This window comes from Mus musculus, chromosome 1 (assembly GCF_000001635.26).
Source record: "Mus musculus strain C57BL/6J chromosome 1, GRCm38.p6 C57BL/6J".
Classification (NCBI taxonomy): Eukaryota; Metazoa; Chordata; class Mammalia; order Rodentia; family Muridae; genus Mus; species Mus musculus.
The window spans coordinates 157,291,742-157,311,243 of NC_000067.6; the positions used below are offsets into that span (position 1 = coordinate 157,291,742).

The 19,502-nt window shown below is 36.4% G+C and overlaps 1 protein-coding gene across 4 annotated transcripts in view; it reads right to left on the reverse strand.

Annotated features, from left to right (window-relative positions):
- The window catches only part of Rasal2 (RAS protein activator like 2), a 277,413-nt gene that overhangs the window by 156,559 nt on the left and 101,352 nt on the right, over positions 1-19,502 (reverse strand). For all 4 annotated transcript variants that reach the window (NM_177644.5, XM_006496752.2, XM_006496751.2 and 1 more), the window contains exon 2: positions 7,396-7,523. In NM_177644.5, the coding sequence (NP_808312.3) occupies positions 7,396-7,523 (128 nt within the window). The remainder of the gene's footprint in view (positions 1-7,395; positions 7,524-19,502) is intronic.

The window sequence follows — 19,502 nt, forward strand, 5'->3', positions numbered from 1 at the left end:
ACCATTGCAGTGTTAAGCTGCCTGTTAGCCAATGACTGAATATATATATATATATATATATATATATATATATATATATATATATAGTGGAAGGGGCTGGTTTTGTTGTTTTCATAATAGGATTAATCTTCTATCAAGTATTCTATCATAGCACATACTTTTCTTTTATCCAAATTCTTAAAGCAGTTTCTTTACCGGTGTCTGCCCCCTAATAAGTTTTACATACATATGAGTAGTTTCAAAAGCAAATCCAATCATGTTATTCTGAGGCTTAACACCCTTCAGTGGTTATCCCTTGCTCTAGCAGTGATTTTCAAAAGAAAGGAATGTTTGCAGGAGACAGAGGAGAACCTTTTTACTTCGACTAGAACACAATCCTGTTTATCTCCTCTTTAGGAATTATACATAGCTTTTCTACAATGCTGTTCAAAAGTACTACCAGATAAGGTTCTCCTCACTGCAGAACACAGGTTTCCCACAATCCAGCCAGTTACTCTTGTGTCTAGTTTCAGACTTTACAGTCCAGGAATACCAAAGTGCTTGCCTTAATACAGCCCTACTTTACGGTTCAGTGCTCCTGTTTTATTTATTCTCTCAACTTTAAATTCTGTTGCTTATTTTTTTTCTATTCTGTACCTGTCAGATGAACTCCTATTCACCCTACAGCTCAGGAGGAACTGACACTTCCAAGGCTCTTCCCTCTGAACTAATGTCTTAATGGGCCACTAAAATATAACTGTCTTAGTTTCATCCCATAACTACCTTTTTATCACTCTAATTATTATTCTAATTTATAACTTTGAACTAATTTAATATAAATTAACAATTTGTACCTTACTAGCTACTCCCTAAATCTTAAAATAGCCACAACCCACAAATGAATGAATAAATCTTTTATGGGTAGGATGAGGACCATTTTAGGCAAAGGCATTTAGGGAAAGGGCTAGTTAGCATGTAAGGTTTTTTGTTTGTTTGTTTGTTTGTTTGTTTGTTTAATGTGTTTTGGAAGAGGAATAGGCAAATTGGCTAGAGCTTCTTAAGAGATAGAAGCAGAGTAAAACACCAGGCTATATCATGTCCACACAAAACACCACAGGTTGCGTATATAATTTAAGGGGCACTGGGAAGCCATCCTTTCTCATATTAGATATGAGAAATAGTATGCTCTTGGCTAGTCTTCCTTCTTCTTATTACTTCTTATTTCAATATATACAACAGATTAATAATCAGAGCCCTTGTTTTTAAAATTAAGTCCCTTTCTAATTAAGCATTCTTTGGTAACCCCTCATTGCCAGTACACTCAAAATGATATATTTAATGAAATCAAGGTTCCTTAGTAAATGAATATTTTCTAATTTCCAGTTAAATTATTATTCATCAAATATCATTTTAACAATATTTGTCTAATTATTTTATGTGTATGTGTACCACATGTATATAGACAGGTACCCACAAAAGGCAGAAGAATCCCCCTTAACTGGAGTTACTGATCGTTGTAAACTATCCAATATGGCGCTTGCAATTGAACTTGGATCCTTTGCATTCACAAGCAGTAAGTGCCATTAGCCACTGAGTAATCTCTCCAGCCTCACTTATTGTCTTCTTTCCATCACCAAGTTTGGTATAGAAAAGAAGAACTGTGTTTTTATCCTTGTAACATAGAAATGCACAAACAGGAAAACATTACATTTGCTAAAAAAAAAGAATTAGGAATGAAATATGCACCAGGTATCAAATCCAGGGGTAAATGCAGGTAATTTTCAGCTATTTTGCACAGTCCAACTAATACTTACAATCAATATATACAAGGATAAATATATCTTCAAGCAAATTATATTGAAATGTTTTAAAATTACATGATAACTACCTTGTTGCCTGCACAACTTGAATCCAGCCTTAGAAATACCAAACAATGGGGACCAGAGAGACAGCTTGGTGTTTAAGATCCTTGGCCACTCATGCAGTGGTCCTAGGTTTAATTCCCAGCACCTACATGGCAGCCCACAAGTATCTGTAACTATAGTCCCATGGGATCCAATGCCCTCTTCTGGTGTGCAGATATACATGCATACAAAACAGGAGTACAAATAAAATAAATTAATAAACAAATCTTTTTTAAAAATCCAAAACATAGAAAGCAGAAATAGCTTTTAACAAGCCAGAGCTCAATTTACTTTAACAGGTTACTGTTGCTACAAGAAGCTTACGAACTCAGGTTTCTTCTGTATTTTTATGCTGGCTATACCTGAGAGGGGCATATTTGTTTTGTTTTGTTTTTTGTTTCCTCTATCATTTTCCCTCTACTCCATAATCTGTAGTTTACTTGGTCTTATCTCTTGAAAGGAAAATAAAACTCAGGAGTTCCTCAAAAGCCTCGCATGCCCTCTTTGAACTGGCTTTGGATCAAGTCATTTGGGTTTCTCCTTGGACCTATGCAAGAAAATAAATTTTGTAACACATATGCAATATTCATTTGCCATGCAATTTGCATATAAGCAATTCACTGAACCAGTGAGTTTCAAGGTGAGATTTTTGGTAAACTTCTCTTTCATCATTCTGCCCAGATCTACCCTTCTGCTATATTTGGTATTTTTTAGTATTTTCCATGTATATCCCTCAAATAGACTTTACCCAACCTGACAAGAAACACACAGAGATAAAAGAGGGCATTGAAACACACACACACACAGACACACACACACACACAGACACACACACACACTACATATATGAGAGAGTGATAACAGACTATTACACCCTTCGTATACTCCATCAGTGCCTGGCTAAGGATTTAGCTTAAATTCTTACAGGGTTTTTTTGATTTTCTTTTAAAACAGCCTTTTAAAAAAATTTAGCAGGAAAGTCATTAAGCTTTTCAAGAAACTGTCAATTATTCAAAAGATTATTAAAATTATTCAAATTATCCTCATTATAATTCTTCTGTGTGAATAAAAGGTAGAAAGTATTATATCATAATCATTCCATAAAAATGAATTTCCAATAATTTCCTCCAGTAAAATTAACAAAAAAAAAATAAAACTTCTTTGAGTAACAGGTACAACAATGGTCTCAATGAAACAGTCTTCTTTCTAGCTCAACTAATTGTTTCCACTCTCCTTTACTCATTGTTCCACATGACCAATAGAATTCTTTAAGAGGTGTGGTGGTCTGAATATGCTTGGCCCAGGAAGTGGCACTATTGGGAGGTGTGGCCTTGTTGGAGGAGGTGTGGCCTTGGAGGAAGTATGGAGTCAAAGGCTTGGAGACCTTGCTCCTAACTGCCTGGAAACTAGTCTTTTGTTTGCCTTCAGAGCACCATGCTTGCCTGGATGCTGCCATGCTCTCACTTTGATGATAATAGAGTAAACCACCGAACCTGTAAGGCAGCCCCAATTAAATGTTGTCCTCTATAAGAGTTGTCTTGGTTGTGGTGTCTATTACAGCTGTAAAACCCTAAGACAAGAGGCAAATATGAAACTATCATTAACCTAATAAATACTTTCTATGCTCTAGATCATTTGAAAAAGTAAAGACAGAACTCTTTATCATGGCCTTCACTGTTCTTGATTAGTTGGTTCTTGCTAACTATTACTTTTTATTTTGTAAACTGTTCCAAAAGCTGGGAATGTTTAATGTTTGCTAGATGTTTCTGGATGATATACTTATAATTATGATTGCTTTTCCCTCATTCCCTCCCGGAAAACTATTATTTCTCCCTTAAAACACAGACAAGATACTGGTATTTCTGTAAAGGCACTTTTTGGTATTTTCTACTATAAATCTAACCCACCTAAGGCAAGAATTCACTTAAACTTTCCTTTGTAGTTACAATAATAATTTTTAAAACATAGTGAAATAAAATTCATATAAAATCTAGCACTTAAAAGTGAATAGTTTAATGGCATTTGGTACATCCAGAACATTATAAAACTACTACTCTGTCTAGTTTGAAATAGTGATGATTTTATATTTATCTTAAATACCACAATGGGGCTGCTTCTTTGTGATTACATCACTGTGTGTTAGATGTTCAGTAATACAGGATACTACATTGTGGTACATGATTTAGCTTTAGAAAAAAAAATGCTTTCATGTCCTAAGTAGGATTATATGATAGTATAAATTCTTAAGTGTTCAAAGAATCAGGAGATAGCGGATACTTTCAGAAGTGGGGCCCACTGAGGGGCCTTTACACTAGTGGGAAGCATGCCCAAAAGGGCAACAGTGGCGAGGTTCACTGACTCCATCTTCTTGTGTTGCTTCTCAGCCTGAAGGTAACCAGTTCTGCTTTGTTAGACATTGTGGCCATGATATACTGCCTCATTACTCACCCAGATGCAATGGGTGCATTGGAGGGGAACCTCCAAATGAGACCCACTGACCGAAGAGGGGAACCTATAGAACTGTGAGCCAGAGTAACCCTTTTCTCCTGAAAGCTTAGCACCTCAAGTGTCTGTTGTATAAATAGAAAGTGGACTAACACACTAAACAAAGGGGAAAGGATGGAGGAGATCTCAAGGATATAGGAAAGAATCAGATATTTTGGGAACAAAGTTTATAAACTGTTTTTTTTTTTTGGGGGGGGGGTTGTTTGGTTGGTTGGTTTTTTTTTTTTTTTTTTTTTTTGGTAAAATTTGTTCCATAAATGCATACAAGGAATTCCTGTCAGGTGAGAGTGTGTGCCTGTGATCTTGACATTCACAAGGCTCAGGAAGGAGGATCTTGAGTTTGAGGATATTTTGGATTTACCAAGCAAGTTTAAGGCCATATTTATATACAAAACAAAAGTCCCAAAACAATTACTTTCTTTTCCTTTCTTCCTTCTTCCCTCCCTCCCTTCCTACTTTCTTCCCTCCTTTCCTTTGTCATAAATTTATAAACACTGGGGGATACACCTCCAAACCAAAAAAAAACCTCTTATTTTAAAGCTTAAAGTAGAACAAATGATAATAACATAATAAATTATTTACTATTTTATAAGGTGACAAATGCTATAAAACTAAAGCCATGCAGTTATACCAGAAGTTGTAGATAAAAATACTAAATATATAACCAGAGAAAAGTGAACTACTATAAGTGTTTTCTGCATTCGTATATTTATTAAAACACTATCCACAATGGCTAAGAGAGAATTAAACTGCTATGGAAGCATTGAAGACCCATAATGGGAAAGCTGTTGCCTGCTACTCAAAGCAATGTAATCCACCTCTAGATAAAAGTTAATCAAGCTGGACCAGGCAATCAAGGGACCACCCATCCTGAAGGAAGATTCATCTTAAGATTAATCTTAATTGCTAAATAGCTAGGAGGAATAACTATCCCTTTAATGGGATAATGTACTTTTCCTTCCACGAATGCTCATCCCCAAACCCAGTCCCTATAAACCACTATGAGGCTCTGCTGGGTCTTCCAACTTTCTGAGTTCTGACTCAGAAACACCTAACTTTATCTTTCTTCTTCTTCTTTCTCCTCTTCTTCCTTTTTCTCTTCTGTCTCTGTCTGATACTGACCAGCACCTAAGTTTGCTTTTTCTGGTACTCTGGACTTCCTTTTCTAAAGCTCTCCTCCCCACCGTATGGCAACATCTCTGCAGTGTGGCTCCACCCTTCCAAGCTGGCTTGAGTCAAATAGAATGACTTTTTCTTTTTCTTCTCTATCTTCCTCTTCCATGTGGCTGCTGAGATTTGAAGCTTGCCTGCTCTGAGGATTTTTTTTTTAAAGTTAATAAAATTGTCCTTAAGCTTCCTTCAGAGTGTGTTCTTGATATTACTTTATCAAGAAGACTAAGAGTCCCAAGAAAGGACCCAGAAGTCTCTGGAAACATTTGGCAACTCACATGGAACTCCTCAAATTTTCCAATATCAAAACCAGGTATCCATCAAAAGCTAAATGGATTTTTTTAAAAAAATGTGGCACACATACACAACAGTGCATTACTCAACCATTAAGTTAAGAGACCCCTACAGAGACAAGGCAGAAGAAACAGCAGTTCTATTCTAAGTTGTAGCAGGAAATGAATTACTTCAAGAGGTGGGAAATATGAGTGAAGATAAGGTCAGAAAGTGAAAATATACAGACCCAGAGCAAGAGTTAAATGTAGGGAATGAAGGTTCTCAGACATCTAAAATTACTTATAGCAGTTAGCATCAAAAGCTAAATGGGCTAAGATGTAGTTCAGTGATAAAATACTTGACTAATATGAAGGATTTCCTAGGTTCTATTCCCCATATTCACCCCCCAACTCCCCACAGATGCGCATGCATGCACCCATACAAAAAGGAAAAGGACATATGACATTCTATAGAAGATGAAGAGGACCCAGAAAGGAGTACTTGTGGTAGTTTGAATAAAAATGGTACCCATAGGCCCACAGGGAGCAGCCCAGTTAGGAGGTGTAGCTTTGTTGGTGTGTCACTCACTGGAAGGTAGGCTTTGAGGTTTCAGATGCTCCACCCAGGCCTAGTGGTTCACTGTATCTTCCTGCTGCCTGCAGATCCAGGTGTAGTATGCTTAGTTACCTCTCCAGCACCATGTCTGGCCTATGTGCCACCATGCTTCCCACTATGACAATAATGTAATAAACCTCTGAACTATAAGGCAGCTCAATTAAATGTTTTCATTTATAAGACTTTCTATGGGCATGGTGTCTCCTCACAGCCACAGAAGCCCTAACTAAGATAGTACTTAACTGAACAGGAACTTTTTGTGATGGGTTTTGTCTTAGGGTTTCTACTACTATGATAAAACACAGCTACCAAAAGTGACATGGGAAATAAAGGTTTATTTCAGCTTATAGCTTCAAATTATAGTGCATTACTGGGGAAAGTCAGGGTAGGAACTCAAACAGCAGGAACCTAGAGGCTGAAGCCGAGGCCAGACAGGACTGCTGCTTATAGTCTTGCTCCTCATGTCTGGTTTAGCCTGATTTCTTATAGTACTTAGAACCACCAGCCATAACACCTCCAACATCAATCAAGAAAATGCACCACAGGCTTGCTTACAGGCCAATCTGATGAGGGCATTTTCTCCACTGAGCATTTTCTGCCAAAATGACTCTCTTGTGTGAAGCTGACAAGAAACTAGTCAGCACAGGAGTGAACAGATCATTTAGCTCATCTAGACCATTTGCAGGACCAGATTCCACAACTTAATGCCTCTCATTCCAAATTTATCAATTCAGTGTGGTTTTTATGTTTTCCTACTCAAGATCCAGTCTTGCCTGTGGAGCTTGCTATTTCATTGCAGCAACATATCATTTTAACAATAGTACCCACTTACACTACAGTTTATGGTTGCTAGAGTCTGTATTTTACAATGAAACCTTATCAAAATACAACTAAAAAGTATGTAACTTTAGAAATGTGCTTAGAAATAAGCAGTAGCTTTGTAGCTCACCTCCTTCTCCTTGTTGAGCAACACCAACTGGCTGTCTGTGAGGATGCAGTACTTCCTCTCCCATGATGTCGTCTCAGTATAGGGTGACTGACCACAAGACAGACGGTGGGTTGGTGGGCCTTTTACATCTGTGTAGCAAAAAATAAAAACCAATTAATAAACCATTCTCATGCCTAGTACACCAATATTTGAAATATAAAATTCTCATATGGTGAATTAATAGAAGTGATTCTAAACATGAATCTCAATGAACTAAAATTACTTTTATAATCTATTATAATGGATTAAGGAAGACTTCTTCCTACAATCTTTAGAAAAGCTCAAACATTCCAAGATGAAAACGTACCAAAAGCTTAATATAGTAATCAACATAGTTTACATTGAGACAATGGGAGGCTGTTTCAGAACTAAACCGATATTACTAAAAATATAGGAGCAGGGATAACAGTGAAAAGAAAGGACAACAATTTCTCGTCTAGGGATGAAGAGGATTTGAGAATACAATTAATCAAGAATTGAATGAGCAATGTAAAGAGCTGAGTGACTACATCTACAAAATGGATTTATATTAATAAGAACTGGGACTAAAACTATGGTATCACATTACCACTAGAGGCCACTAAGATCTTAAAGCATGCAAAAATTATTTCCTCAAGGAATGATCTAAAGATGGCTCTTGGAAGTGAGGGTGTCTAACATCAAAGTAAAATGAGCTAATAATTCCCAAGTTCCGAATGGTACTATTATTCTCTGTGCCTTTAAAATGGTTTAATATGAACTGCTGACTCATTTGTACTGTGAAATGAGAAACATATCTTAATAATAACTATATATTAGATGATTAATATATAATCATCTAACTAGATATTAAATAAACTTTTATGTTAGTTCCTTAAATATATTAAAAGTCATTTGGCCACAAAGGACTACTTCCTTTTAAAAATATACCAAAGCAATTACTTCAAATACCTATTACTATTAAGATGTGCTACAAGAGCAATCCAAACTGGTGACAGTAGTAAACAAATACCCACAACGGTAAGGCCATTGTAAATCTTAAATAGCAGGTATATGGCTTTGACTTCAATAAATGCAAATAGTTTCTAACTGTCTCAGGTTGTAATTATCCAAATATGCAAAATTACAGGCAGTTATTTGTAGAAAGCTACAACTCAGTTATCAGAGCACATAAGTTCACATGTCTCCTCTCGAATCCTATAAGTGGTCAATATTACCTTCATTTTTTTTCTGGCTTAAATTCTTAGCCTCTATGAATCTACTTAAATATGTCTTGTTTTAGGGAACTCACCAATTCCCTCCAAAAAATAATTTAGGGTGTAAGAACCAATAATACTAAGAGTTTGCGAGACATGGTGCTGATTCATAGGAATCTATTGCCTCGGCCTCCTGTTACTTTTTCTGTTTCTGTTCTATAAAATATATAGCAGTTACATATGGCATTGCAGTATCTTCACTCCATACCTATAGCTTTCCCTTTGTAGTCTAAGCATCTTTATTTAATGTTAGAACTGCATCTTAAATTATCCTAAAGTTTTTCAAAATTATTATGAAAACCTTAAAATTCCTCTCTCTCTCTCTCTCTCTCTCTCTCTCTCTCTCTCTCTCTCTCTCTCTCTCTCTCTCTCTCTCTCTCTCTCTCTCCTTCCCTCTCTTTCCTTTTCTCCCTTTCCCCAAGTCAGGATTTCTCTGTATAGCCCTAACTATCTTGAAAAATCACTCTATAGAATAGGGTGTCCTCAAACTTAAGAGATCCACCTGCCTCTGCCTCCAAAGTGCTGGGGTGAAAGGTTTATGCCACCAGTACAAGGCTAATAAATAAATTCTTAAGCTTTGGACATGTTTATAATACTCTTATCTATAGTCAAAAGTTATGTCAAAATTGACTGCAGTCATATGATCTAGACAAATGAATTATATTTTATTGCAATGTAGGCTTAATTCCACAGTGAAGTATTAGGAAAACTTAAATCTATGTTAAATAGGGACCCAGTAACCTACACAAGTTGTATTCAAGTGACTAACTTTGTTACACTAGGTAGCCATGTATAAAACAAACTGTCCATTGTACTATATGACTGATACTAAAGCTAGATGGTGTTGATAGACCCCCACCCTTTAAAAATTAAGAGTTTGAGAGCCTATATTTATGTTTCCTGATAAAAGATAAATCTACATCAGTATTAAACTTAAGAAAACTTGAATTATCTGTGTGATTCTGAGTACTCTGAACACTCTTCGTCTGTGAACCTGAACTTTCTTCTAGTTTCCCCTGGTGCTGTGAATGAGTCAACAATAAAGCATGTAGATTCCTAGAATCATTTTAGTTAGTAACTGCAGGAGGAACAGGAAGCATTTTTAAAAATCTGTCTACAATGAGAGACTGATGAGTTATCCTAGAAGCCACTATTGTTCATTTTTATAGCTATTTTCATAAGTTTTGATAGTTTTAAGAGTTATATGAAAAAAGACAGGAATAAGTGATTATTTTTGTTCTGTTTGGTATAACTGGATTAAGATTTAAGAAATTGTTTTAACAAAACAAACAACAATCCCTGATGTTTTTTTAGACGTCTATAGATTTGACTCACTCTATCATGTAATGCATGGAGAATTGTAAGAACAGAGCATGCTCAGATCATTGCCCTACTTCACCTTAACAGTATCGAAAAACTTCATTTTTGACTCTAGTGACTTACTTCTAATTCTGAATTCCAATTATTTTTAGTACCTAAAATTCACTAGAGAAAAGCATAACAGAGTCACAAAGAAGACTCTTAATAGCAAAATTAGAAACAATTTTAGATTTGCTGTGTCCCATTCCTATGAGAATACTAAGGACATTACGTGCTGGCCTCCTTACAAAAATTAAATAATTTTAGAAACATTAAGAAGAATCCAAAGTAAACTTCTATGCAAAGCACTTTAAGACTGGCTATTTATCACCTTGTAGCATTAAAAATTATCAACTTTTATATGAAGATCTCTTGAGACTGAAAAACTACTGAGAATATGTATAGGTTATGTCAACATCTATTATATTAGAAATTAAAATCTACCACATACTGATATTAAAATGCATCTTAATGAAACAACTATTTTTAATAAAAATCTAAAAGGATGGCACTGTTTTTACATTTTTTTTTCAAATGTCCTCAAGGACTGGCTAAATAAAAGACAGACTAGTTCATTTATGTTTCTATATGCAATTTGTTGCTTTAGTCATTTTGGTTGATATATAAGAGAAAACCAGGACTTAAGATATGAAGGTTTGAAACAACATTAGCATTTTAATAGTATTTTTTTTAAATTATGGGCATTCTTCAACATAATACCAAAAACTGATAAGAATTATCAGACAAATAAGTAGGAGGAGTCAGTACAACATGGACTCTGAAACCACAGCAACAAACTTTTCACATATATACATTTTAAAAAACAAAACAAACAAACAAAACCCTCCTCTACAGTGGGAGAGGACGCACCTAGCCTTGCAGAGACTTGATGTGCCAGGGTTGAGGGATATCAGAGGGCCCTCACCCACTCAGAGAAGGGGTTCTAGCATGGGAGAAAGACTGTTGGGGAGGAGGGCAGCGAGCAGAATGTAAAGTGAATAAGTTTAAATATATATATATATATATATATATATATATATATACACACACACACACACACACACACACACACACACATATACACATACATATGCATACATACATACATATATACATACATATATACATACATACATACATACATACATATATGGCTGGAGAGATGGCTCAGAGGTTAAGAGCACCAGCTGCTCTTCCAGAAGTTCTGAGTTCAGTTCCCAACAACTCATAACCAGCTATAACGAGATCTGGTGCTCTCTTCTGGCCATGCAGGCAGAACATTGTATACATAATAAATAAATAAATCTTTTAAAATATTTAAAATTAAAAAATAACTGTTTTATATTTTCTTTTGAGTAGTTCCTTTTACCACATACTCATAAGCACATGAATATTATGTGTTAATCATTTAGAAAACACTGGTTAGCTGGGACTTTCAGCCTTCCAAGAATGATGGCACTTATATACTATAAAAGTATCTACATGCATCAGTCTTCACCATCATCTGCCTGTGATCAGAAATGACTTTGAATTCAGGAACGATGTCAAGCTCAAGGTAGGCAGACAGACATTATCCAAAACTCTAATTTTTGTTTTAGTTATGAATTTTTCTCTAGAAATAAATACTATTGGTTGTTTCCCCTGAAATAACAGGACTGTGTCTCCTGTTTTCCAGAAAATGTCTGCCATACAGCATATATGGAATGACCACAATCTGTTGTTGAATGTTATACTCTGAGTGTAACAGTCTTGCTCTAAATCGGACCACTTATAACCATTTTCAAGAGACCTCTACCTAACATAGGGCTTGTTGATTACTGATGTCCTAACATAGGGCTTGTTGACTACTGATGTCCCCTCACAGAAGGAGGGGCTGCGGGGGTGGGGAGGAGTCACTGAAACCTACAACGAGGTTCTGGCAACTCCTCCAGTGTCTCCTGGCTATCTGAATGCAATTCTGTTCTAACACAAGTAGCCTTCTGGTCTTGGGAAGTGTTAAAGGTATAGAGAAAAGAAAAGGTTGACAGAAGGGGAAATTCCACTAATGCAGCTATGGAGAAGTCATGATCCATGCTTATTAAGACTTTCCAGTGCTTTGGGGTTCTCTAATGCTCCTGAAAGAAGTCCCATGTTCTATTAGTAACCCCCAAAACTCGATAGTTCCCTAAGCTGAGCTCTGATGAAAGTATACTTTGATTTGGTGTTTGGGAATAAGGAATTGGTAGGTGTTGTTGACATTTTCCCAGGGAAGGAAATTTGTTCAACTATGTTTCAGTCTTTTGAAAAATAACATTAATTTAGAAAGGGGGTCCTGGGACTAAAGGGTCCCATGGATCATACATTAGAATCAACCATCCATATTACAATAAGAAGGCAATGAAGAGGTCTAAGAAAACCAAGCCATGTGTTACAAAATCAAGTGAATTCCTCACAGAGACTGTGAGGAATGGGAGGTTAATGTAATAGGCTAGTCTACTCTCCTAGATGATAAGAATCCATTCCAGATTGGTCAGAGTGCAAACAGTACGGTAAAGCTTATGTGATCCCGATTTTGAAACAGGAATCAGGACAGATAATTCTCTTGCAGTCTATGGTGGAAGAACGGCACAAAAGAGGGGAGAAAATAAAAGAACAATGAGTGCAAAGACAAAGTAATAAATACTCATAAAGTAAGCACAATGGACTAGCATTAAAGCAGAGCAATGCTACTTCCATTAGCTTAGAACATTCAATGCTTCAAATATATTTCTTTTAACCCAAATTTCCTTTTTAAGAACAAATTAGATATTTTAAAATGTATTTTAACAAGGTTTTTATTTATTTTATGTATGAATATACCATTGCTATCATCAGACACACCAGAAGAGAGTATCAGATGCCATTACAGATGGTTGTGAGCCATTATGTAGTTGCTGGGAATTGAACTCAGGACCTTTGGAAGAATAGTCAGAGTGCTCTTAACCACTAAGCCATCTCTCCAGGCCCCTTAACCCAAATTTTCAAAACAGTTCTAGTCAGCATTATGATAATACATTTAGCAGGTCAATTTAGAAGGTATACTTTTAGAAGCAATTTTTCCCCTGACAGATAGTACATCTTTGTTCACAGCTTTAAAAAAAAAAAAAAAATTCTTCCTTTGGTTGTATTCTATAGGCAATTTTTCTCCACAGTGCTAAGGACTAAAGTTAGGGCTTTGTGCTTGTTATGCAAGTGCTTATCACTAAACTATATGTTCCATCCCTAGAGATGACTCCTAGCAATGGCAATAATTACACATGATGCTCAGGAGCAGTCTATAAGATAATAAAGATAGGTGGCCGAATCATTTTAAGTTACTGTATTAATGCCATCTGCTTACACCTCCTATAGGTACCATCAATTCAGTCTTTTATTACTTATGCTAAGGTATGTATGTACTCATGTATGTACATGTGTACAGATGCACTTGTGTCTATCTTGAGTATTCCTCACTTTAATTTTTAGACAATATTTATCTCTCTGTACTTATGTCTATACACATGTACATGCATGTCACAATTCACATATGGAGGTCGGAGAACAACCTGTGGCAGTTGGTCCTCTCTCTACCATCTGGGTCCCAAGGATTGGATTCAGGTTGCCAGGCTTGGGCACATTTGCCCACTGAGCCATCTCGCTGGCCCTCCACCTTACTTTCGAGGTACAGTGTATTGCTAAACCTAGAATTAGTTGCTTCACTGTGCTAGATGGTCAGTGAGTTCCAGGGATCTGCTGGTGCCCATATCCCCAGGACTGGAACTGCAGGTGTAGACAAGGATGACGATTAGCTGCATGCTAGGCATTCTAACTCAGATCAGCTTGAGTGACAGAACTATCTGCCCCCAACCTTCACTGTTTTATTTTTTTAAAGATTTTATTTTTAATTCTAAATTATATATTGCAGGTGGGGTTAAGAAAGGCAGTGGGTGTGCACCTGAGCGCAGTGCCCTTTGAGAAAAGAAGAGGCTTTCCAATTCTCTAATGACCTGAGGGTTGGGAGCCTAACTTTGGTTCTTCAGAAGAGCCCTACATGCTCTTAACTGCTGAGCCATCTTCCTGGCCCCTCTCCTTTATTTAATTATTTTTTTTAATTCTTAAAGCACAGAAAGAAAAATTAAAGCCATTCAGGTCATTAATATTTCTCTTCGTTACGATCTACTCTCTATTCTACTGAAATATCAGAAAGTTACCAGAACACCCAAATTTTGTCAGAATTGTAACGTGCTGCCTGTGAACTTTGCTTTGTCCTGACAAACAATGAAACTTAAGAAATAAAGATATTAATGACAAGCCAATATGCCAAGTTCACCAAGTCAAAAATCTGTTTCTACATTCCTGAAAACTCACTATGATATCATACCATTTGTTAAAACAATTTTATATTACATCTTTGTGCCTTACAAAACCACTTTATTTCTCAACCACAGTCTTAATTTCCATATTACCTGAATACTGGTATCTAGTCAGTAAGACCCCATGCTCACCAGTACCCTTCATAAGAGGGAGAGGGGAGCGACAGGAGCGAAGGGAGAGGTGGGAGATAGGGAAGAGGGGACACAGGGAGTGGGGGGAGGCTGGGAAAAGAGGGAGGCAGAGAGAGAGGAGGCAGGGGAGAGAGAGCAGACAGGAGAGAGAGGGGAGACATGGGAAGAGGGGGGACAGAGTGAGAAGAGACAGGGAGAAAGGGAGACAGGGAGGGGAGATGTGGGAAAGAGGAAGACAGGAAGACAGGAGAGAGAGGGTATACTTCTTTCTGGTGCTTCCTTCAGTCTAACACTTGGAGGCTCTCTGCAACTTCACTCTCAATCTCAGCAGGAGGATAACTCAGCACAGAAGTTGGAACTCTAAGCAAAAGGAGGAATGAATGAGTTCTCTAATAACAAGTATTAAGGTCTATTAAGGGACAACTTAATTTTGGTTTAAAATTTTTTTATTGTGATTAAGGAAGCATTTCCCTGAACAACAGAGCTCCCTTGAATTTTCTATTATCTAGGAATTTTAAGATAGCTGGGATCTGAAGCAATTCCTATGACAGTCCTACCTTACTTCTTCCACATCTAGTTGTGCGCTGCCCCTGATCACACAGCAGGAAGAGAAAATTACATGCTTGTCTTTCACTTCTCAGACATGCATTAGAAAGATTAAGTCTCATAACTCCCACATTGGGTCAAGTACTGATTAAGCAACTATATGACCTTGATAACTAAATTGAGTTTATGAATGATGCCAATGTCACGATGTTAAATGGCAGTCTATTGTAGTCTACATTTTAGTTCCAATAAATTAAATACACCTATTGTTCCTATTAAATCTCCTAAATAGAAAAACTCAAAATGCACAAAACAATCCATTTATATTTTAACTCTAAGAGGGAAAAACAATCTGTCTATAATTTTTTCTTAAAGTATGATAATGTACTAAATATAAAAAATACTAGTTTTGTTGTTTAATATTTGAGCATGATGATCTGTTATTATAAAATGACCAAAACTCTAGGTCCTATTTGATCAACCAACTTGTCACAGGTAGAAAATGAACTAGACTAAGAATCTCGGAAGCATGTCACATGTACCCACTTTATTATATTTAGTGTCTCTTGCTATTTTAATATATCCCATACTTCTCTCTATTTGAGTTTAATCTCGCTTTTCTGTAGGGGTAGATGCTGTGGGGGAAGGCTAGAGCTTGGAGGGGAATGTGATTCTTAGTGGGGAAGGGGAAGATAGTTTATCACTATCAAGCTATCCATGTCTGAGCTTTTAAAAACTGGCTACACAGCCTGCACTGTGACATTATCTCTACCTAAGAAAGCAGACACATTGTAAAGGTCTAGCAACATGGCCTTTTAATGGCTCTAGCTCTCTCTAAAGCATAATACCAACCGATATAAAATTTGTATCTATCTTTCCTGACTTGTAACCTGTTTGAATCACAAATCACTGCATGTACAGTGAAAACGATACAGCCTTCTGTAAAGAATCTAGTCAGTCATTGTTAAAGGAACAACCCTATTCAATGAGCTTTGCAAAGATCTGAATTATTCTTTTTTTATAAAACAAAACTAACAAGAACAAAAAATGAAACTAGAAATAAGAAAAAGGGAACAAACATCTACAGCAGAAAGCTACAAAGCAGTATAAAAGTATCAGTCAGCTTTCTCTTTGTGATATACAATGTAAGTCTATAGACCAGACATTATTCTTAAATAAACCTATTCCATTTCTGCAAACGTGCCAGATGTCAAATCCTAATACAACAAAAGAAAGATAAATGGGAAAATAAAATTGAACAAGGTCTTATAAAACTCTTAATTTCCCCAAAATATTGAGTATCACTAATGTTTTATATAACTCAAAGATTTCATATAAAAATGCCAACACAAATTCTTTGATGTTTAATGAATGTGTTGGTAGGTATAGTTATAGTATCAAATATAAGCTCCCTTCTAAACTGCAAATATACTGTAAGATTAATAAGCAGTAACAACTTATTAAATGTAAATGATGAATGTTAACAAACATAAACAAGCACCATAATTAGAGTTGTCTTTACTTTGTCTCACAAACAAAAAAATGCATATGCAGAGTATATCAGAACTCCTGCTGCATGGACAAGGTTATATCTTTTGTTTCTCTGCCTATGACACCTCCTTAGCTTTCCTCATTTCTTCTCAGGAGGAACCTTTTCCATTCCTAGGCTTACATATTTTTTTCTTATGTAAGAAGATGGTAAGACTGCAGCCAAGCATGGTGACTTACTCCTATAATCACACCTCTTAGAAGACTGAGGCCAGCTTGAGCTAGACGGTAAGTTCATGACTAACCTCAACTAAGAGTGAAACCCTGTCTTGCATAGCCGGCAGACAGACACCGCACAAATTTTTTAAACAACAAAATTATAATTAAAAAATCCTTCATGGAAAAGAACTTCTATAGGACAGTTCACCTACTGCCTCTGCATGCACCTGGGATTCATGAATAATTTATGGTCTGGGGAAAAGTACACAGGTAGACTGCTTTTAGTAATGCTTGACCTTTACTAGTTAATTTAAGCTAAAAAAAAAAATTCCCATTCAGTATAGTGAATATTTATATAATGAGGATACTACAGAGAATAAGAAAACAATGAATGTAAAGAAATGATGTGTGAAGGTCACGGGAGTAAAGGTAAAACTAAAGGTGTGGTTTGAATGAGAGTGGCCCACATGGCCTCATCTCTTTCAATACTTAGTGCCACTTGGTGAAACTGAGAGCCTTCTAGACCCTGCGTTATTCACTTCTACATCTGCTGATCATTTATATCTTTTATGATATCCTAACTAGCAATGTTTCCTTGACTTCTGTAAACCACTATAACAAATTAGAAAATCTGAGAGAGCCTCTGATTTCTGTAGTTAAATTGGTTATAAGTACCAGAAGCCCAGAAATTGCTTAAGAAGCAGAAGCAGTATTAGAGAACTGAGCTCTTAAATCCACAGAATCCATGACAACAATAGGTAGGCTGCATCAAAACCTAACAGAGTGTCCAGTACCCAGTGGCAACCAGAGACTAAATTAGTTGTTGGTAGTGTTTCTCTCCTCTCTCCTCTCTCTCTCTCTCTGTCTCTCTCTCTCTGTCTCTCTCTCTCTGTCTCTCTGTCTCTCTGTCTCTCTCTCTCTCTCTCTCTCTCTCTCTCTCTCAACCTTTCCAAGAGTATATTCTCAATTTCTTTGTTTTTTTTATAAAGGAATGGCACTTGGTTGTGCATCTATATTTAGAATTTTAAAACTTGATTCAAAGTAAAGGAATGTTTTACTAAAAGAGATCTTTAAAAATATGTAAAGGTCAGGGAAGGTGGGGCACATCTTTAATTGCAGCAATCAAAAGCAAAGGCAGGAAAATTGCTGTAAGTTCTAGGCTAGCCTAGTCTAAATAGGCAGTTCTAGGATAGCCAGGACAACACAGAGAGATCCTTTCTAAATGAATGAATGAATGAATGAATGAATGATAAAAAAATGTGTGAAACTGTTAGCCTATAGTTTTATGTGTACTTATATACATGTGTGAATACCTGGGTTACTTAAAAATACAAAGGCAAGTAGAAAATAAAATATGTGAAAGAGCTGAAAGCCAGTGCCTTGTGATTAGAGATTAGATGGAGATGAGATGTGTGTGAGAGTAGGAAAACAAGATGTTTGTTATTTTTATTCATAGAATCTGGGGTGGTACATCAACTAATTATATTTAAAATTGAACTTAAAGGTATCATTGTCTACCTTAATAGCTAGGTCCTGCCAAATTACAAAATGGTTAAAAGAAAACTCCAAATTACAGTGCTTAACGTTAACCTCACAAACAAAAAAGAAAACAAACATTAAAGTCCTCAATATCTCTATAATTTCATCTCTACTATGGTGTAGAGTATAAGTAATATATAAAAACTAACTCTACATGAGTCTTCAGAGGCATAACCTCACTATTATTATTTATAACAATAAGACTAGGACATCGCCTATCTGAGGTGGGTAGTTTAAGTCTATTTAAAGAATATAGAAATTATATATATATATACACACATATACACATATACATATATACATATATATGTACATATATATATGTACACACACACATATATATATGAATTACTCTTAAATTACAGCACTTGGCAGGGTGAGGCAGGAGGATCATTCATTTGAAGCCTGTCTTAAATGTTATAGAGTTAAAGCTTCTCAAAAGAAGGGTAGTCTAATCACTGTTTTATTGCTGTGAGGAGACACCATGACCAAGTCAACTAGCATAAAAGAAAGCATTTAACTGGGGTATTGCTTACAGTTTCAGAAGTTTAGTCTATTATCATAGCAGGAAGCACGGTAACACTGGAGCAGTAGCTGAGAGCTTGCTATGCCATGCCCTAATCTGTAGGCAGAGAAGTGGGAGAAGGGGAGGCGAGGAAGGGGACAGAGACAGACAGATGGATGGATGGACTGACTGACTGACTGGGCTTGCCATGGGCTTTTGAAACCTCAAGGCCAACCCCCAGTGACAGACTTCCTCCAACAAGACCACACCTCTTAATCTTTCTAATCCTTTCAAGTAGTGCCACTCCTTGCCTATGGGGACAATTCTTAGTTAAACCACCACAGAGGGAGAGGCTGCTTACAAGATTTTAAATTTTCTTTATAAATAGTAAGCAGGATTTGAGACATCTGGCTGAAACTTAAATGTCTCATATGACTCTGGGAGGTTTGTTTCTCCTGAGAGGGAAATCACAGAGTGCTTTACTGTGTCAGAGGTAACAGTAACTGAAAACGAATGGCATGTCCTTGGATTCTTAACAGAGCTGCATAATAGAATCCATTACATCACTGATTTTCAGCACACAGGAATGCTCTTCATAGATATAGCTTACCAAAACACAGAAGGCTCAAGGTTAACCTGGAGCCCTGGCAAGACCTAAGTCCCCATTGAAGATTA